The sequence below is a fragment of the Notechis scutatus genome, chromosome 1, assembly GCF_049901735.1.
Source record: "Notechis scutatus isolate UNSWTSFEM ecotype Mainland chromosome 1, rNotScu1.2, whole genome shotgun sequence".
In the NCBI taxonomy this organism is placed as follows: domain Eukaryota; kingdom Metazoa; phylum Chordata; class Lepidosauria; order Squamata; family Elapidae; genus Notechis; species Notechis scutatus.
In genome coordinates this window covers 119,557,736-119,580,036 of record NC_142009.1, presented here as the reverse complement: position 1 = coordinate 119,580,036, position 22,301 = coordinate 119,557,736, and the positions used below count along the sequence as shown (strand labels likewise).

The window sequence follows — 22,301 nt, the reverse complement described above, 5'->3', positions numbered from 1 at the left end:
GGGACTGGAACAACTAGTAACCAACAACACTAGACTAAACAACTGCCTCGATCTCATCTTCTGCAATAATTTGAATTTAATTTACTGAATACAAACTAAAGAACCCTTTTCCAGCAGTGACCACAATATGATTGACTTTTGTCTCAACATACGTCCACACAAAAATCACCACAATGATGTAATCCCCAATTGTAACTTCAAAAAGGCAACTATGATCTTATAGACAACGATCTCTCATCCCTTGATTGGCAATCTCTATTCACTGGATGCAATACTGTTGAAGACCATTACAACATATTTTTACTCGAAGTCAAAAGAGTCATCAAACTATATGTACCAACAACAACTCCCAAAACAAAACAAAAAGCAGATTACCCATAACAATAAGGAAACTTCAATCCAAAAAGAGATCACTCTGGCGGAAAAACAAATCTGGTCACGTTGCCAATTTCAAAAGCCGATACAAAAATGTATGCCACCAGATAAAGACCGAATGCACCAATTATCACATTAAACAAGAGGAAAACCTTCTAAGCACCAATTCCACCGTGCTTTTACAATTTTGTAAACAACAAACTAAAAGACTCAAGGTCCATCCCTCCCTTGATAGGACCTGATGGTAAAGACTGCAACGACGACACCATTAAAGCCAACATCTTTAACACATTCTTCGGCTCAGTATTTGTAAACAGCAATGGATCATGCCCAGTATTTCCTAGCCGTACCACAGATAACAACAATGATCTAATACATATCGATTTCACAGAAGACAATGTTGAAAAAGCACTACGCAATCTAAAACATATCTCTATCTATTGGACCGGATGGAATATGTGCCTACTTCTTAAAAAAGCTATCCACTGCCATAGCCAAACCTCTAAGCATAATCTTTGAAAAATCTTTCAGGACCAGCTCCTTGCCTAACCTATGGTCACAAGCCACAGTCATCCCCATCTTCAAAAAGGAGACCCAAGCCTAGTTGAAAATTACAGGCCAATCTCCTTATGCTGCGTCACCTGTAAAGTCATGGAATCAATTATTAACCAATCCATCATCCTCCACTTAGAGACAAATAACCTACTCTCCAATAAACAATTTGGTTTCAGAAAAAAACTATCCTGTAATCTGCAACTCTTACACTGCAAAAACATATGGACGACACAACTCGACCAGGGCAAAGCAATAGATGCAATCTACATAGACTTCTGTAAAGCCTTTGATTCAGTGGTACACGACAAACTACTCCTAAAAATAAAATCCTATGGTATCTCTGGACAACTGAATAACTGGATAGAAGCATTCCTGTCAAACAGACAACAAATGGTCAAAATTGGGAGCGTCCTATCAAATTCAGTACCTGTCAATAGTGGTGTCCCTCAAGGCAGTGTTCTAGGACCAACTCTCTTCATACTCTACATAAATGACCTCTGTGATCATATTAAGAGCAATTGCGTTCTCTTCGCTGATGATGTAAAGCTGTTCAATACCACAGACAATACTGCTACCCTACAAAAGATCTTGACTATGTATCAGAATGGTCAAACAAATGGCAACTTCAAATCTCAACAAATAAATGCTCTGTCTTACATATTGGCAAAAAAAATCAGAAAATAAAATACAAGCTGAATAGTCAAGATCTTGTTGATGACCCAAGCTCTGTAAAGGACCTTGGAATACTCACCTCTAATGATCTAAGTGCTAGAGCCCACTGCAACTACATAGCCAAAAAGGCATTAAGAGTTGTTAACCTAATCCTACGTAGCTTTTTCTCTGGTAATATCACACTACTAACCAGAGCATACAAAACATTTGCTAGACCAATACTCGAATACAGTTCATCAGTCTGGAACCCACATTACGTATCTGATATTAGCACAATTGAGAAAGTCCAGAAATATTTCACAAGAAGAGTTCTCCACTCCTCTACTTGTTGTAGAATACCTTATGCCACCAGACTTGAAATTCTAGAACTAGAAAACCTTGAATTACGCCATCTTCGGTCTGATTTAAGCATGGTATATAAAATCATACATTGCAATGTCCTACCTGTCAATGAATACTTCAGCTTCAACCATAACAACACAAGAGCACACAATAGATACAAACTCAAAGTTAACCGCACCAAACTTGATTGCAGGAAATACGACTTCAGCAATAGAGTGGTCAATGTCTGGAATACTCTACCCAACTCTGTAGTTTCTTCCCCAAACCCCAAAAACTTTAACCTTAGACTGTCTACTATTGACCTCACCCCTTTCCTAAGAGGTCTGTGGGGACGTGCATAAAGCGCACCAACGTGCCTACCGTCCCTGTCCTATTGTTTCTCTTATTCTTCTTTTATTTTTCTTATATGTACCCATTTCATGTATTCACAACTATGTATACACTTATACTTATTATCTTGTAAACAATTGGCAAATCAAATCAAATCAAATAAATAAATAAATAAATAAATAAATGATAAAAATGATCCCAGCTTTAAAGCTAAGCCTCACATTGAGCTCAACTCAGGGTGACTTCATACCGTTATTGATTACCATTGTGATCTTTTTGTGAAATGTTTTGTTTAAACTTTCCCATTCAATCTACAGCCCTAATTTGCTGTAGTCTGACCTTCCTTAGTTTTCTTTCACAACTGAGAAGAGTGTAAGATACTGTCACTTACTGGGGTGATTGACCATAACTTTGGCATATTTATTTATCTATTATTTAAACTTGACCAAGAAATATTTTGAAGCTTCAGTAGGCATTGGCCAAATCTAAAAACCACAGTATGTTGACTTTGACATATGAATCCAAATTATTGACTTTAATGAATTGTTTTGAGGCTGTGATTTGCTACCTGTGGCATTTTTTTTTTCCTAGATGAGGAAAATAGATGAGATCACAAGTATTCAGTTATTGTTGTTGACAAATTGTTCTAAACCATGGCTTGATTTATGGTTAGTGTAATAAGCCACAGTAGCAAAATTAATGCATAAGACTAAGCTATAAGTAACAGTCTATAGACCCCAATCACTACCTATGGTTAACATCTCACTAAGCGAAATGAAAAGACACATTATGGCTTAGATTAGAATCATGTTTCTTGAATAAATTACACTTCATTGAGCTCACATAACCTATTGAACATGATTTGCACATACACTAAACAAAATACCTTATGACTGAGCATGGTCTGCCTTAAAGATGACCTCAGGTTACAGCCATAATCCTATAGGTACTTACTTTACAATAAAGTACACTGATCTCAGTAATACTTATTTCTGAAGAGACAAGTAGAAGGTTACATTAAATCACGGGTGGGGACCATGGCCCTTTTATGTGGACTTCAATTCCCAGAATTCCTGAGCCAGCCATCCAGAAGTCATAAAGGGGCCATAGTTTCCCAGCTCTGTACTACATGAAGAGTTATTTGGGTTTTTTTAGTTGGCTGCTTCTAAAAGTTGACCAGATAAATTATTTTAAACTCCTTGTAAATGCTTTCTTTACAGAGAAAACCGTGTTGTTCCAAATTAATATAAACTTATCATAGTTGAATGATGGCATCAAAACTAACTGCAGTGACATGGATTTGCATATCTACCTTGCTATGCCTCACTTTTCTTTTGGATATTTTGGAATTAAAGGAGAAAAAGAGATTAGCAAAATAAGAGAACTTTAAATCTTAAGCAAGTATAGATAAAAAGACTATTTCAAACTTTTTTTTCTTGAAGATCAACCCTTATTTGACTGATTCATTTTTAATTTCTAGTGAAACCCTCAGAAAAACCATAGGTCCTTTTTAATTATGGCTACCAAAACTGTCAAAGACTGGACTACAAAAAAACAAGACAATCACTAGATGACAGCAAAGGGAAAAAAAACATAGTAAACGCCAACCATTTATCAATTAACTGGATTTTTGCAACCTATAGAGCAAACTTCTAGAAAGATCCAACCTCTGTTGTATCAATCTAACTATAATGAAGGCTAGCCCTATATCACTTCAAAAATGGCTGGACCATGCTGAAGATAATATAAGGGCCTTTTCTCACTTGCAGCTGCCATAGGACCATCAAGCTCTGACTTAATTAGGGCTACCAGACCTGAACAGCCAAGAGCTTCTAACTTTACTTTTATCTCATCATTAGTGCAGGAGTATAAGAAAACCTTATTAACCTTATTATTAACCTTATTTTCCCACTTATTTTAACATTATTCAAGAACAGCCTCAAAATACACATCACTTAGGCTTTGTTATCCATTATCTTGGAGGGAAGTCAAACAATGACAATAACTTGACAAACAGAGGCTAGAGATTGACAAGGGGTATAGCAAATTTCATACCAGTATTGCCATCTCCCGATTCATAACACTTCAGAGCTCAGCTTTTGCATCCTAAGTGCATCGTGGGGAAATTGCCTCTGGGACTGAAAGGGTTAATTTAAGACCTCCCAATAATAATTAGATGTTAAGGACAGAAAGGTGTGGGGATATGCTGTAGATACAGAAATTGCTGGTTTCTCTTCCATTCCCTACTAGCTGAAGAATTTTTGTTCTTGAAAGAATAAAAGTTTTGATTTGAAATGGATGTTTCCAGAAGTAGAGAGTCTGCAGACATGCTTCTTTACAGCATCCTTCATTGCAAATGTATTCTGGCACCAATTGCAACCTCCAAGGACTCTGTCATACCACCCAACCACATAATTTGGAACAGGCAAAGCTCCCAAGAGCAGCCACATTTTTCTTCATTGCTCTTTTTTTCTGTCCTGAAGTTTCCTGATGAAGACTGGAAAGGAGCAGAAATACGACAGACAGCTAGGAATTCGTGGTAACAAGAGCACATCATTTTCTGTGCTTTATTAATAATCCTATAATTATCTGAGAAAGTTCTTCCCCTCCTATTTCTTTCACTATCCCCATGTGAAACTAAGCTTTCAAAATTGATCGTGACACAACTGCATACAAAAGCCAGCAATCAAAAGCGACAGCTTAATGCATAGAATATTGCACGAGCTTAGTTTAAATCTCAGCCCGTTTAGTTCAGTAAGCATCAGAAGAATGATAGTTGGTAGTCTTTTCCCCCCCTCCTGGTTCCCTTCCTTTAAAAAAAAAAAAAAAAGACTGTCTATTTAAATCATACACAGCATGCCCCACCCCAGGGTGATAATTTCTGCTTCAGGCTTTTTGGTGCTCTTGATGAGTTGCAGATGGCTTTTCCTGCACAGGTGATGTGGCCCCAGACTGACATCATCAGGAGAGCAGCCAAGCCTCATCCCAGCGCCAGGATGACTGAAGCAGTGTGGAATGTATCAGCACAAGCTCTGGAGAAACTTGCCAAATACTTACGTTGCTGGGGGCGCTGGGATAAGTGGGGGAAGGAAGGAAGATGCTATTGGGAGACCAAAAGCAAGTTTTACAGAAGCTACAGAAGGGAAGGAGGTGGGAATTCCCTAGACCAGGGGTGTCCAACCTTGGCAACTTTAAGCCTGGAGGACTTCAACTCCCAGAATTCCCCAGCCAGCTTTGCAAAGCTAGCTGGGGAATTCTGGGAGTTGAAGTCCTCCAGGCTTAAAGTTGCCAAGGTTGGACACCCCTGCCCTAGACTCTTCTATGATGAAGACCACACATTTTTCAGAGGGGGGGGGATAGGATTCAGCCCAGTGGTTGCTTTAACAGGCTAACATAGATTTTTCCCCCTCTCCCCCTTCAGTCCTGTACTGGAATAAATTAGTAAGGGTTTTTTTTTTTTTGCTACTCTCAGGACCCAGCTGTTTTAAGTAAAAACTGGAGCTTCAGGGACAATGAGCTAATGAAATCACAAGCTGTGTTTTTTAACCTATGAAGGGAAATTTCAGGTTGGGAGTACTTTAAATACACTGCTCAAAAAAAATAAAGGGAACACTTAAACAATACAATGTAACTCCAAGTCAATCACACTTCTGTGGAATCAAACTGTCCACTTAGGTAGCAAAACTGATTGACAATCCATTTTACATGCTGTTGTGCAAATGGAATAGACAACAGGTGGAAAGCATAGGCAGGTAGCAAGACATCCCCAATAAAGGAGTGGTTCTGCAGGTGGTGACCACAGACCATTTCTCAGTTCCTATGCTTTCTGGCTGATGGTTTGGTCACTTTTGAATGCTGGTGGTGCTTTCACTCTAGTGGTAGCATGAGACGGAGTCTACAACCCACACAAGTGGCTCAGGGAGTGCAGCTCATCCAGGATGGCACATCAATGCGAGCTGTGGCAAGAAGGTTTGCTCTGTCTGTCAGCGTAGTGTCCAGAGCATGGAGGCGCTACCAGGAGACAGGCCAGTACATCAGGAGACGTGGAGGAGGCCGTAGGAGGGCAACAACCCAGCATCAGGACCGCTACCTCCGCCTTTGTGCAAGGAGGGACAGGAGGAGCACTGCCAGAGTCCTGCAAAATGACCTCCACTGGGCCACAAATGTGCATGTGGCTGCTCAAACAGTCAGAAACAGACTCCATGAGGGTGGTATGAGGGCCTGACGTCCACAGGTGGGGGTTGTGCTTACAGCCCAACACCGTGCAGGACATTTGGCATTTGCCACAGAACACCAAGATTGGCAAATTCGCCACTGGTGCCCTGTGCTCTTCACAGATGAAAGCAGGTTCACACTGAGCACATGTGACAGACGTGACAAGGTCTGGAGATGCCGTGGAGAATGTTCTGCTGCCTGCAACATCCTCCAGCATGACTGGTTGGCAGTGGGTCAGTAATGGTGTGGGGTGGCATTTCTTTAGGGGGCTGCACAGTCCTCCATGTGCTTGCCAGAGGTAGCCTGACTGCCATTAGGTACCAAGATGAGATTCTCAGACCCCTTGTGAGACCATATGCTGGTGCGGTTGGCCCTGGGTTCCTCCTAATGCAAGACCTCATGTGTCTGGAGTGTGTCAGCAGTTCCTGAAAGACGAAGGCATTGACGCTATGGACTGGCCCACCTGTTCCCCAGACCTGAATCCAATTGAGCACATCTGGGACATCATGTCTTGCTCCATCCACCAATGCCACATTGCACCACAGACTGTCCAGGAGTTGGGGAATGCTTTAGTCCAGGTGTGGGAGGAGATCCCTTGGGAGACCATCCACCACCTCATCAGGAGCATGCCCAGGTGTTGTAGGGAGGTCATACAGGCACGTGGAGGCTACACACACTACTGAGCCTCATTTTAACTTGTTTTAAGGACATTACATCAAAGTTGGATCAGTCTGTAGTGTTTTTTTCCACTTTAATTTTGAATGTAACTCCAAATCCAGACCTCCATGGGTTGCTAAATTTAATTTCCATTGATGATTTTTGTGTGATTTTGTTGTCAGCACATTCAACTATGTAATGAACAAAGTAATAAGAATATTTCATTCATTCAGATCTAGGATGTCTTATTTTTGTGTTCCTTTTATTTTTTTGAGCAATGTATGTTTTATGTTTAAAACAAAAACAAAAACCCAGAGACTTTGAAGACAAGATTTTCTCTACCCAATTCTTGGTTTTGGAGCAGAGGTCTCAAAACCTGGCAACTTTTAAGACTTGTGGACTTCAACTCCCAGAATTCTCCAGCCAGCTGGAGAATTCTGGGACTTGAAGTCCACAACTTTTAAAGTTGTCAAGTTTGGGGACCCCTGTTTTAGAGTCAACAGGTCACTGGCCTTGGTTTCCCACCAATCCATGTGTCAAATGCAAGCATGCTGAAATACCATAGTGCCACTGATATATATATGAAGGTATGCTATTAAATTGAGAGAATGCAAGTCACTTCCTACCTCCTTCCTTTCTATTCACGCTTTTTAAGTATCAAAGGAGCACAGCTGAAAGCTCCTATGTACATGCAGGAGAGTGTTAAACTGTGAATGAAATTAAAATCCCAAAAGCTAATGCAATCCTAAATTGTATTAACAGAGGGATACAATCAAGATCAAGGGAAGTACTAATACCACTCTATAAAGCCTTAGTAAGATCACACCTAGAGTACTGCGTCCAGTTTTGGTCACCACATTATAAAAAAGATGTTGAGACTCTAGAAAAAGTACAGAGAAGAGCAACCAGGATGATTAGAGGACTGGAGGATAAAACATACAATGAACGGTTGCAGGAACTGGGCTTGGCTAGTCTGGTAAAGAGAAGGACTTGAGGAGCTGCCACAGGGAGGAAGGGGTCAAGCTATTTTCTGAAGTGCCTGTAAGCCAGACAAGGAATAATGGATGAAACTGAACAAGGAGAGATTTAACCTGGAAATAAGGAGAAACTTTCTGACAGTGAGAACAATCAACCAATGGAACAGCCCTCGGAAGTTGTGGGAGCGCCATCACTTGAGACTTTCAAGAAGAGATTGGACCGCCATTTGTCCGAAATGATGTAGGGTCTCCCGCTTGGGCAGGGGGTTGGACTAGATGACCTCCAAGGTCCCTTCCAACTCTGATTATCTGTATCCATGCACGACTACAGCATTATGTTAATACTTCAGAAGGATTTGTTTTTTATATGACTGCATAAGAACTGATTGACTTATAGTTGGCTTCACACATTTCTAAGTACAAATTGCATGGTTTCTGGTTGATAAAGGTATATAATTTTGTTTATGATAGAATAATTTATTCAATAGCCTAAGGTTAAGTATTAAAAGCAATGCATTATATTGCCCCAAAGTATTAAAAAAGGAAGCAATAATATGTTAAGTGCCATGCTCTAGCTAATATGAAGATGACACCAAGTTGGCAGGAATAGCCAACACTCTAGAAGAGAGGTTTAAAATACAGAAGAATCTTGACAGACTTGAACATTGGGTGCTATCTAACAGAATGGAATTCAATGGTGAAAAAAGTAAGGTTCTACATTTAGGCAAGAAAAATCAAATACTTCAGCAATAGAGTGGTCAATGTCTGGAATACTCTACCCGACTCTGTAGTACATTTATACTTATTATCTTGTAAACAATTGGCAAATCAAATAAATAAATAAATAAAAAATAAAATACACAGGGTACAGTATATGTGGTACCTTTCTCAATAGTAGTAACTGTGGGAGGGATCTCAGAGTCCTAGTGGACAATCTTTAAATATGAGCCAGAAGTGTGCAGAAGGTGCCAAAAAAGCCAACACTGTTCTAGGCTGCATAAACAGAGGGATAGAATCAAGATCACGTGAAGTGTTAGTACCACTTTATAATACCTTGGTAAGGCCACACTTGGAAAACTGCATCCAGTTTTGGTCACCATGATGTAAAAAAAGATGTTGAGACTCTAGAAAGAGTGCAGAGAAGAGCAACAAAGATGATTAGGGGACTGGAGGCTAAAACATATGAAGAACGGTTGCAAGAACTGGGCTTAGCTAGTCTAGTGAAGAGAAGGACCAGGGGAGACATGATAGCAGTCTTCTAATATTTGAGGGGTTGCCACAGAGAGGAGGGGGGGTCAAGCTATTCTCCAAAGCACCTGAGGGTAGGACAAGAAACAATGGGTAGAAACTAATCAAGGAGAGAAGCAACTTAGAACTAAGGAGAGATTTCCTGACAGAACAATTTTTGTCCATTGGCACATATTTGAGGTGCAAACAGTTCAGATGCAACACGAGGCGGGGAAGAAGTGTACACTAACTGAGATGATGATATACCCCAGATACCCCTGTGGTTTCACATGAAAAGTTTAACTTGAGGAGTTGAGCTACACAACCAATCTTAAATTCACATGCTGCAGGGTGGTAAGAATGGTGTATTTTTTCCTTTTTCACTGATCAAACAAGCAAACTATTATTATTTCTAACAATACTTATTTGGCACAATCCAACTTTAAATTATTTTAAAGTATTGTATTTTATATTATTTTAGTATTGTACATACATGTATGTATGTATTAAATACATTAAAGCTATTCGGAAAATAGCTTGCAGCTATATCAGGGAAGGAAAGTGTGACTGTGGGAACCAGAGACCACTTTATAATCATCATTATGATGCTGAATCATGGTTTAGAACCACTAGATTGGGGGGTGGGGGTGTCAAACCAATATAGAAAAATAATCCTTTACATCCATCTAGTGGTTATCCAAATTTTTGCAGCTCAAATATAATATGCCTGACACTAAAGCCAAAATGGATCTGAATGTAAAAATGCATTTCACATACAAAGCACACAGTTGCATTGTATATTTGATTCTTTCCATTAATTTTGTTTGCAAAAACTGGGCATTTCAAACATTTGCTTTCACGGTAAAACAGACTGGTTGGCTTTGCTTGCTTCATAAGCTTATGGAGTTAATTACTAAATCCCGTGTCCTGGGTTTGCAATTTCAACCATGTGTGTTGGCTTCACATATATCACAGTTAGACAAACTATGATTACTCATTCGTAGGAATCTCTTAACATTGCCTTTTTGATAGGGATTAGGAATTTCTAACAGAGAGCTGTTCGTAATTTCCCTCCAATGCTTCTCCCAATGCTTTGGGGGTAATTATGATTTGTTGTATAAAATATATACAAGTAAAAGTCAGTGGCAGCAGTACCTGGCTGTCCTTTTTTTGGCTTGGTAGCTAAGCAGCTTAACACCTCGTAACTTGGAGAGAAGAACTCCAGAGAGTACCACAACTACTGGTTTGATTAGGAAGTTGAAAAACATTTCAGAAGAGGCAGTGACAAGCTAAATCCATCATATAAAATTATGAAGAAACCGGAAGGCAAGGTCAGTGAAGGGGAGACTTTATCTTACCGGTATGTAGAGAGTAGATATGTCCTCAAAGTATAAATACAAATATTAGGAACTCTCTCATTAAACTCTTATGGCAATTCCTTTAACAATGAATCATAATAGTATTATGGGACCAATGGAACCACAGATGGTATATTCGTAGGCTGCAATTCTTTGCCAGTCCTGAAGCTGCATTTGCTGACTTGAAACAGTATTTTCTCATCCAGAGGTACCACAACATTGACAAAGAAGTAAGGTAGATCAAAACAGCATGTAATTGCAAGACCCCAATTACAATTTCCTGCAACCAAGAAAGGCTCATTCTTGAGCATCAGAAATATGCTTCGATCTCAAAGTTTCCACTAAATGTAGACATCTATTAGCAATAGCAATAGTCCTTAGACCTATATACCCTTCGTAGTGCTTTACAGCCTTTTCTAAGGGGTTTACAGAGTCAGTATATTGCCGCCAACAATCTGGGTCCTCATTTTACCCACCTCAAAAAGATGGAAGGCTGAGTCAACCTTGAGCCGATGAGAATCGAACTGCTGGCAGTCAGCAGAATTATCTTACAATACTACATTCTAACCACTGCACTACCACTGCTTAATTTATTTTTTCAATGTTTGCAAAAGTCTTAACGAGTGAAGTAAACCACTTATATACATCAAGTTTATGCTTATACAAATTAATCACTATGTCTGAAGCATTGGATTTAATGGCACCACACAGCTGATACTACATTGGGATTGATAGGAAGGTTTCATTGATAGTGAAACTAATATATAAGTAGTCCTTGACTTTCAACCATTGAAGTTACAATGGCAGTGAAAAAAGAAACTGATAGCCGTTTTCCACATGACCGTTGCAGCATCCCCATGGTCACGTGTTTAAAATTTGGGCACTTGGCAACGGGTTCATATTTATGACAGTTGCAGTGTTCTGGGCAGTGGTGCCCAGAATTTTTTTACTACCAGTTCTCTGGGCATGGCTTGGTGGGCATGGCAGAGGAAGGATACTGTAAAATCTCCATTCCCACCCCACTAACCTGCTTTCCAGCTCCATTCTCCTGTGCAAGGAAACAAAAAAAGACCCAGCCAATTAGCTGGGACTTGGGAGGCAGAGAATAGATGGGGGCGGGGCCAGTCAGAGGTGATATTTGCCAGTTCTCCAAACTACTCAAAAACTGGTCAGAACCTGCTGAATTCCACCTCTGGTTCTGGGTCACCAATGACCGCATGATTCACTGAACCACTGCAGTGATTCACTTAACAACTGTGGCAAAAAGGTTGTCAAATGAGACAAAAAGCCACTTAATAATGGATATTTTGGGCTCAACTGGGATCGTAAGTCGAGGACTAGCTGTATTGAAAAATATTTCTGAAATGTTAAATCATACCCCCCTCCCTAGAATGCTTATAGATCTGCAAAAAAAAAAAAAAAAAGGCAGGCAAAATTAACTTTTGAGAGTGTGTTTGAAGCTCACCGTTCACGCTCCTGTTCCAGGAGGTTGGTAAAGTCATCGCTTTTGTTCATATAATCAGTATGTTTGTGCTTTTCATTTTCCAGCTCGTAAACTGTACGTCGATGGCATTTTTCTGCCAAAAGAAGCTGCTCAAGCATGCGTCGATATGTTTCCTTCTGCTTTTCTTCCAATCTGTCTAGCTGGTTTATTGAAACATAAAAGGGACAGTGTAGATAGATAGATAGATAGATAGATAGATAGATAGATAGATAGATAGATAGATAGATAGATAGATAGATAGATAGATGATAGAAAGAAAGAAAGAAAGAAAGAAAGAAAGAAAGAAAGAAAGAAAGAAAGAAAGAAAGAAAAAAGAAAGAAAGAAAGAAAGAAAGAAAGAAAGAAAGAAAGAAAGAAAGAAAGAAAGAAAGAATACTTTATTGGTCAAGTGTGATTGGACACACAAGGAATTTGTCTTGGTGTAAATACTCTCAGTATACATAAAGAAAAGGTACATTAATTAAGAATCAAGAATCATAAGGTACAACACTTAATGATAGTCATAGGGTACAATAAGCAATCAATCATACCAGGAAACAGTCAAGTGGGAGGGGATGGGTGATAAGGAGTGGTGAGAAGATTAACAGTAAGAGTAGTGTACACTTTGTAAATAGTTGGACAGTGTTGAGGGAATTATTTGTTTAGCAGAGTGATGGCTTTTGGGGAAAAACTGTTCTTGTGTCTAATTGTTCTGGTGTGCAGTGCTCTATAAGTGAGGGTCATTGGCTGAGTGTGGTTAATTTACCCAACAAGGAATCTGCTGTATAGAAAAGCCGTGTACTCAATTATAGTTTCTGAGCTGCCAGCATTTGGATGTGCTCATCACATTGGATGTCCTAACTAACTACCGAGGAAAGACATTCACATTTTGGCTATTTGAGGAATGAGCTTTCCAGGCCTGGAGCTTGGTGAAAGCGGTTCCAGGATCTTCCAAATGACGGGGGGACGGTAGAGCGTGCTGAATGCTTTAAAGACAGTCACTTTACTAAAATAGAAATACAGTGAATTCCTATGGATGTCCTCTTGAGCAAAAGATTAATAGCAACAGCACTTAGACTTATATACCGCTTCACAGTGTTTTACAGCCCTTTCTAAGCAGTTTATAGAGTCAGCCTATTGCCCCCAACAATCTGGCTCCTCGTTTTACCCACCTCAAAAGGATGGAAGGCTGAGTCAACCTTGAGCCTGGTGAGATTCGAACTGCCAAATTGCAGGCAGCTGGCAGTCAGCAGAAGTAGCTGCAGTACTGCACTCTAACCACTTGCACCACCATGGCTCTGTGTGAGTAAATGTACTTCAATGCTTGATGAGAATGTTCCGTTTCTTCCTGTTTTCTGGCCACTAACGTCTCTCAAAAGAAAGCATCCATAGGAATCTCACTGTATTTCTACTTTATGAGTAAAATGGTTGTCTTTAAAGTTCAGTCATTTAGAGGAACTGGAACCTAGGTCATCCCAGTCTTGGCTTATGATTTCTCAACCATTGCTTCAATTTCCCCAATCCAATCAGATTCTATAAGTGAGGAAACCTCTTCATGACTGCTCTGATGAAAACTGACAAGCATCACAAGAACACATTCTGAAAACAATCATGTCAGGAAATAAGCCTGCAGATGCCCTCAGCCAAGCCATCTTGGTAATTGACACACAGCTGTGCAACAGAGAAGTTCTATCAACGCCTTTGCTGGCTGGAGCAGATTCAACCGCTTGCAGATGTCACTGTAGTTTGCATTGGGCAAATGTAAATGAGGAATGTAAACTTGCTAACATTCCAGTATCCTAGTTTCAACTTCAGAGCTAGAGAAATCTTGAGAAGTGAAATTACAATTATCGATAGGATGCCTTCCCTGGAAGTAAGGTTGCCATTTTACAACCTGCTTTTTGGAAGTTTCTGATATTAATATTCTTTCATGATACGTCAGGTCAAACAGCAGAATGCAAGTTGAAGAAAAACATACTGTTTCAACTCCTACCCTCAAAACGATACTATAGAGCACTACGCACAGAACAACTAGACACAAGGACAGTTTCCCCCCGAATGCCATCACTCTGCTAAACAAATAATTCCCTTAACACTATCCAACTATTTCCAAAGTCTGCAATACTATTACTATTAACCTTCTCATCACTCCTTATCACCCATCCCCTACCACTTGAGACTGTTTGACTGTAACTTTGTCGCTTGTATCCTTACGATCTATATTAACTGTTCTCTAGTATGATTTGATTGCTTATTGTACCCTATGACTATCATTAAGTGTTGTACCTGATGATTCTTGACTCTTGACGAATGTTTCTTTTCCTTTATGTGCACTGAGAGCATTTGCACCAAGACAAATCCGTTGTGTGTCCAATCACACTTGGCCAATAAAAGAATTCTATTCTATTCTACATTCAAAAGACTCTCATGATTTTCCGTGTCCCAGGATCACCTGAAAAGTGCTCACCTCTGAAATGGGCTTTTCGTAAACATCTTCTCCTACTGATTTCTCTTTGGAAAGGAGAGCATCTCTATGCAATATTCGGAGGACATTCTCTGGGGCTGCAGAGCCATAGTGCGCCTCTAGGATTTCCGGTCTGATTTTCTCAGTCTTCAGCATATGGATCACATCGTCTCTAGCCTGCAAGTTTACAATTCGGTATTATTACCATTCTAACACTACGTCGACATTATGATGAAATAGTAGCATTCTTTTCTGTTATCAACACAGTGCTGTGCTCTAAAGTGCATTTACTGAATTTTTAAGATGTACCAGACGTTGGTTAATAAAAGGTTTTTTTGATTCCTTCCCTGTGAAACCCCATATATGGAAAAGACAACAAAATCAGAACAGAGGGAAGAATCTGGATTCTTTCTTTTACAAAGCCGGATGATGCAAGCCTCAAAAATGTGAATGGGATGGAAACAATATTCTCTCCTAGAAAATGAAATTCAGGATCACCCACTTTAAATTGATTGGCAGTTGATCTGGAGGACTGCTTCAAAAAGGGCACAGATTATCCCAAACACAGTATGAAAATGATCTACGTTTTCTAAAGAAGACCCCAGTAAATGTGTACAGTTTGTGTCAACTCCCTAACATTCAGCGTGGGCCAAGAGTAAAATGCTAGAAGAGAGAGTCTCAACACAAATGGGAAGTGGGAAAGACTAGAGTAAAAAGAAACTGAGAGGTATGTTTATTGACCGCAGTTAACTATAATAGGGAAATTAAATTCCATGTTCGAAAGGCCATATATTTCTAAATTACAGATTCTTGGAGCAAACAATAAAAGATGGTTATTTTATTGTGCCGTGTGTATTTTGTGTGCAGCTGTACATGTGACTTTAAACTGAATTAGGATGAGTAGTGGCCCCCACTTGGAGGAATTAAAGCATGTTTCAGCCCTGATCACCATTTTATTGCTTACTAAGGTATAAAGGTATGCCATATTTTTGTATTTGTTGGGTTTGATTTGTTGTTTTCCCTTGGCACACTGCTCAGAATCATATTGTCTGAGTTGGGTGACCACATAAAAGAAAGAAAGGCACTTTTTCTTGGGAAAAAAAAGTTGTGTATCCTTGTTTAAAGTATTTATATCCCACTCTTTACCTTGAGAGTCTCCCAGAAATCTTCCAGATTAAAAAACAACAACAACAGATAAGCACATAAGGGAAGGAAAAGAAGACTGCAAGGAAAAGCAATAGAAAATATCATTTAGACAGCAGTTTTTAATGACTTGTAAGGAACATATTGGCTGTTTATGAAGGACTGTTCAGGAGTGCCCTGATGACACTGTTGTCTCCAGAGCAGGTGCTATTATTGTGTTTCCATTCAGCATAATTAGTCGTAGTAACCTTTCTGAGAAGGAAGAAAAGGGTCAGCCTTGCTATTAGTAGCAGCCTCACCAGCAACTAGTAGATATGGCAATTCCATACTGTTCCTCCTCTTCCTCAGATGACTCACAGATTTGGTGACTGGATCCTGGAACTACTCTTCGTTGAGCCACTGTGAAAAATCCTTTGGAACAGAGATCTCCAAACTTGGCAACCTTAAGATTGGTGGACTTCAACTGGTGGACTTGCTGGCTGGATAATTCTGGGAGTTGAAGTCTACCAGTCTTAAAGTTGCCAAGTTTGGGGAGCCCTAATTTGGAATATAGAAATTGGGCCACCAAATTGTTGACCCCACTGCATTGTGGTGAAGAGAGGAAACCCGTGACCTTATCTTATATCTGATCCCATTACACCACAGCTGTTACACTATTAATAAACTGGCAAATGGGACCAAGGGCACAAATCAGGATTTGTCATGTTAGAATAATTCACAACAAAAATATGGACTTAGTAAACTTATGACTATCCATTTAATGGTGTTTATGTTTATGGGCTATATTCTCAGCAGTGTACCCCCGAACATACAAGGGGGACACCTGATAACGGCCTTGATGCTCTGTCTTCCCTTTTCATCTTGCGGGTATGAATGAAAAGATTGCTCCCTCCATCTCTGTTACAGAGCATCGTTGCCGAAATTCGAAAGAGAAATTGCTAGGCTACTGAGATGGTCAAGCAGCCAGAAATGACTTTTTTATGATAGGGGGGAGAAGAGGGGATGAAATCCCATTAGTCACCTTAGCCATTTTCTGACTCCTAATTAGAATTCACTCTAGCCCAGGTAAAGAGTACACAATTCCTGGTGGCTTCATGGACATACCTATCAGAGCTGGTATTCAGCAGGTTCTGACCAGTTCTGGAGAACCGGTACCGGAAATTTTGAATAGTTCGGAGAACCAGCAAATCCCACCTCTGACTGGAGATTTTACGGTATCCTTCCCCTGCCACGACCACCAAGCCACGCCCACAGAACCGGTACTTAAAAAAAATATGAATCCCACCACTGGGGGCAGGATAGGTTATATGTCCTTCTCATTCATAGCAGACATCAATTAATCATTCCACATGGTATTAATGGAACTTCTGCAGTTCCCAAAATAGCAATTGTTGAACAATTGGGCATCGGTTTCTGGGACTGCCTATCTCCAGTTATTTCTGTGCATCCCACAGGGTTTCCTTCTTGATGAGGTAATGTCATCTGATGAAGTCTAGGAGATTTGCTGCCTTTTCTATGGCAGTACTTGCCCTCTTTGGAGCAACCCCTCCCCCACCCAAAGATTGAGATCACCCCAACTTTTTAGCCTTCAGGAAAGCTTCAATGTCTTGCCTATTTCCCCTGGCATTGGGCCAGGAGAAGAGATGAGCTTGTTTTTGGGATGGTGGTGGGTATAAAAAAACCCAGGTTTATGTAGTTGAAATGTTAGCATTTAGATGTTTAAAAATCTATACATTGTGTGGTTTTAATAGTAATACATGAAATCCTTGACTTACAACAGTTTAGTGATAGTTCAAAGTTATAACAGCACTGAAAAAAAGTGAGCTGTAACCATTTTCCCATGATCACATGACCCAAATTCAGACACTTTGCAATTGATTCATATTTATGACGGTTGCCGTGTCCCAGGGTCATGTGATCATGTTTTGTGACCCTGAGACAACCAAAGTCAACGGGAGAGCCAGATTTGCTTAACAATTGTGTTACTAACTGAACAACTGCAGTGACTCACTTAACAACTGTGGGTCATAAAATGGGGCAAAACTCAAGGTGTCACTTAGCAACAGAAATTTTGGACTCAATTGTGGTCATAAGTTGAGGATTACCTGTATTATTTGGGGATTTTGTAATTCAATATATGGCATTCCTATGTATCACAATGGAGTTGTGATGTAAATAAATCTTCTAAATAAATAAATGATATTCTTGTTATATTCATCAGTTACCTCACAATCCCTATTTAAAGAGAGAACAGCTGGCCTTTGTGCACCATTCTAATTTAACAGTACTATATTAATCAGATATGTCTTTCAAGAACAAAGTTCTGACTGCTATCTCTTGAGGTAAAATTTGTTTAGTGAATACTAGACACCTAATAATGTATAAGAAGGGTTGGTTAAAATCACCTATTTCTTGCACTAGTAAGAAACTGGAGTTCCTGACTCATGAGCTTTAGGTTTATGCTACTAATACTGTACTTCAGACTGAAATTCCAAGACTGTCAACATGTATGTTTTGGCTGTATTCCCAGATCTTGGAATTTATCAAGATATCAGTAATTGCTGATATAACATTAAAGGGAAATAGTTACACCTAATTTGCACAAGCCGATTGCTGATATCTGTGGCTTAATAAAGCTTAACAAACTCCAGTTATTATAAATTTCTTCAGGGACATTTAAAGCTACTTTCCCCACAAATCAATGTTGCTGTTTTTTAAAGTCACAAACCTGTTACTCAGGACTGAAACAAGGAATGAACCTGTATGACTAGTTCAATGAATTGAACACTGTAACTCATCTCCCTTTGGCTGACTGACATTTCCGTAATCGTAGCTAATAAAATTTGATGTCCCAAAGGTAAGATGCTATAACTGTACTGTCCATTCATCTAAAACAACCCGTGGGCCAGGTGTGTCACATGCTGGCCACGCCCCCACCTGTTTTAGCAAAGGAGGAAAAAGTTCCAATACATCACATGATGCTGTCATGACAACACAAGTTTGACACCCCTGTTCTAAAACAAGAATACGTTGCATTTTTTCTTCTTTTTCCAGGATATTGGCAGTGCCTCCAATGGATCTGAGAATGTCACTTCTCTGCCCACCTCCAATGCCTGCAAAGGTTTGGTCGCTGATAGTTGTGCTGATACAAAGAAATGGCATTTTACACACCATGTTTTGAAAGAGATCAGAAAGATCCAATTGCTGCCTGCCAACACAGCTTTGCCTCTGTTTTATTGCCAGAAAATTACACCGATGATGTCACTTCAGTCTAAAGAGAACATATCACCCAAGCTCTGGGCTGACATAATTCATTATCTGTGGTCTGGTCCAAGAGTACTGAATTCCCATGACAAGGAATTAAAGTTACTCTGTTTGAAGTTTGAAGGGTTGAAAGATACCACTTCTCATTTTCCTGACACTGAAAAGCAGTTTTGTTCTGTGCTATTATCAGACCACAAGGAGGCTTGCTAAAGCCTATCATTCCGCAATCCTTGGCAGTACAAGAAGCAAACTCAAAAGGTCATTGTAGATTGTGTACACAAAACAAAATGTGTTGATATGTCTTGCATGCTTCAAGAATTACCACATCACAGTGGGTAAATCAGCTGACTTGGGAAAAACTGTAGCTGTCTATTATAAATGTGCCCATGGACAAATTTAGCGCTCTGTAGAGTCTATGGTCAATGACTAGGGTGACTGAAGGTAAACTAAATAGTCCAGTTCTCTTCTTTACCCATTACTGTAGACCGGGGTCTCCATATTTTACAACTTTTAAGACTTGTGAGCTTCAATTTCCAGAATTCCCTAGCCAGCTCTGCTGGGAGTTGAAGTCCACAAGTCTTAAAGTTTCCAAATTTGGGACCCAGGGGTGGGATGCTACCAGTTCTGCCTGGTTCTATAGAACCGAACCGGTTCTGTGTTTGCTCCTGTGTGGCCCGCCCGCCCGCCTGGGCTCTTACCTGTCCTTTATTTCCTGCTTTTTCAACCTCAGCTGCTTTTCGCGGCATAGCTGAGGTTAAAAAAGCAGTAAAAAAGTGGCTTTTCAAACACTGTGCACCCGCATGCAGCACTTTTCAGCTGCCCCGGTGGCACAGCTTAAGGTTTATTACACGCAGTGTGCGTCTGGCACAAAATGTAATCACAGAACCGGTAATAACACCTGTTGAATCCCACCCCTGTTGGGACCCCTGCTGTAGATTCATAGAAGACAAGATTTTTCTTTAGTTTTTTTACAGATGTCGCTTGGATACTGTATATTAAAGCCCCCCACCCCCCACTTTCCCCCCCAATTTGTTGCTCTTCATATGTGATGGCAAACAACTCCCAGAGCCCATGGGGGATTCTGAGAGTTGTAGAGGTCATACATCATAGAGCTGGGAATCCTGGGAGCGGTCATCCTAAAATATCTCATTGTGTTTTTTTAAAGGTATCCTGCTCTTCTTTCTCCTTCAGCCCCCACCCCATCACCAACCCCCAAAATGAGTTGCAAGGAAGTAAGGACTTTCTCTCTCCCTCCCTCCCTCCCTCTCCGTCTCTAAACAATTTGAGAAGATTTCCTACTTGGATTTTCAGTAAAGTCACTGAAAAAGGATGGAACTGTGTTGCTTACTTTTTCTCTTATTATGTATCTTCAAAATATTATAGCAAACTTCCTCAATTTGTACACCCTCTGGATGATTTGGAATATAACTTCCATTTTCATGGATGATTGAAATTGTAGTCCACGCACTGCATTATGGCTGCTTATCTTCCCAAAAAAAACAAGAGCATTTCTCCCCCTCCAATCCTACTGCATTATTTAAGATTTATTAAACAGAACAGAAAAATGAACACATATATTCTCATTATGAAAGTGATCAGTTACATACACATGCAAAGATATTTAATTATTGAAATGGTCTGCCCTGCCAGAATCTTCATCCTAGTTTGCTTTGCACTTAGGATCGTCCCTTTTTTTGGCCAGGCTTCACATTTCTTGACTTGGCCATTCCAGGGAATATATCAGGATATCAACTGAAAACTCATCAGGGAGATGACTTCATTAAAAAAAATAGAGAAGCCTTTGGAATCTTTATCTCACTAGCAGCTTTTCTTTGAGATTAACGGACTGTGTGAATCAATGCAAATTGAGTTTCCCTTCCATTATTTTGCTAGGATTAAGGCTTTCTGCACTTTCTGGTCAGTTTTTCCAGTTGTGTAAGAATACTTAATGTGTAAGGCAGTTACCAGGCAGGTCTATAGTATCTTGGTAGGGGTAGTAATGGTTTCATTTCTCACCAGTGAATTTTGGATGTTGTTCTGAGACAGATGATATCATGCAGATGATGTCATAGAGGCTTAGATAGTGAATAAACAGGGCTCTCATTTCCTTATGGAGATCAGGGGATGCGGCTAGTGTTTTTGAAGTTGAAGATGAGATTCACAGGGCAGATTTTTCTTTCTCACAAGCAGGGGTTGGGAGGAAGGGGCTGCCAATACCCTCTCTAATATTTTACAACGGTATTTTTTGATAGGCTGAAAGTAACAGAACCCTATTCCATTTTCTCCAACTCAGTTTGCATTTCTTTTCTGCAAAAGATTTCCTCTCTATCTACACAGGGAGGTTTAGGGGGAATAAACATCCACCTTAGTGTTAGAGAACAATAGAAAAATCTTCTAACGATGAAAATAAGCTCTTTCCCAAACAGCCAACCAGAGAGTAGCAATTGGGTTTGTTCTACAGACAAACTGTGATCAAGCCACTATTCTGATTCACTAGAAACACTGGAAGACATTTCTGAGCATGTGCAGGATGCATGCAGAAGTCTCTAACCACTACTTGATGCAGCAAATTAGAAGCTTTGAGGAAATAAAATCAATTGTTGCATGTCACTGAAGGGAATCATAATGTAAAATATCTCCTCAAAGTAAAGAGCTGCCTTCTCAAGAGAAGGTGGAGGGACAAAAGACCAAGATGGCAGGAGGGACTATATAATGGAAACCGCACTCCTTTGTATGTCCATGATCTTTCCTGCAGATATCTGTGCTTCTCCCACAGGCCTAGTTCGTGGTTTACCATGTTGTGGGAACTCAGCCATGGTCTTAGCATTTTCTGGAATCACTTTAGCTTTGTGAACTCTAATAGAGGTTGAGCACAACATTCTTTGTAAACATAGAAGATGTGCATTGTTAACACTTTATTGTGTAATCCCAGCCATAGCGTTAGAGAGAGCCTGCTGGATGATTTAGGGTAGTGCATTTCTCAGTAGGAGAGAAGGAATGGAGGCTTTTCATCCTCTGCTGAAAACCTTATAACAGCAATAACACTTAGTCTTATATACTGCTCCATAATGCTTTACCGCAGTGGCCCCCAACCTTTTTTGAACCACGGACCGGTTTCACGATTATTTATTCTTCCACGGACCGGTACCCGAGTAATGCGAGACTCCACCGCCATCGGGACAGCTCTTCATTCGAAGCCGCCCCGCCCCTTGCGAGCACCCAAACGCCACTTTCCAACT

General features: G+C 40.1%; 1 protein-coding gene across 7 annotated transcripts in view; it reads right to left on the bottom strand.

The window, feature by feature from the left end:
* Nucleotides 1-22,301, bottom strand: part of FILIP1 (filamin A interacting protein 1) — a 98,478-nt gene that overhangs the window by 30,366 nt on the left and 45,811 nt on the right. For all 7 annotated transcript variants that reach the window (XM_026665194.2, XM_026665192.2, XM_026665195.2 and 4 more), the window contains 2 exons: nt 14,659-14,832; nt 12,174-12,352 (listed from right to left, as the gene is read on the bottom strand). In XM_026665194.2, coding sequence (XP_026520979.2) covers nt 12,174-12,352; nt 14,659-14,832 — 353 coding nt within the window. The remainder of the gene's footprint in view (nt 1-12,173; nt 12,353-14,658; nt 14,833-22,301) is intronic.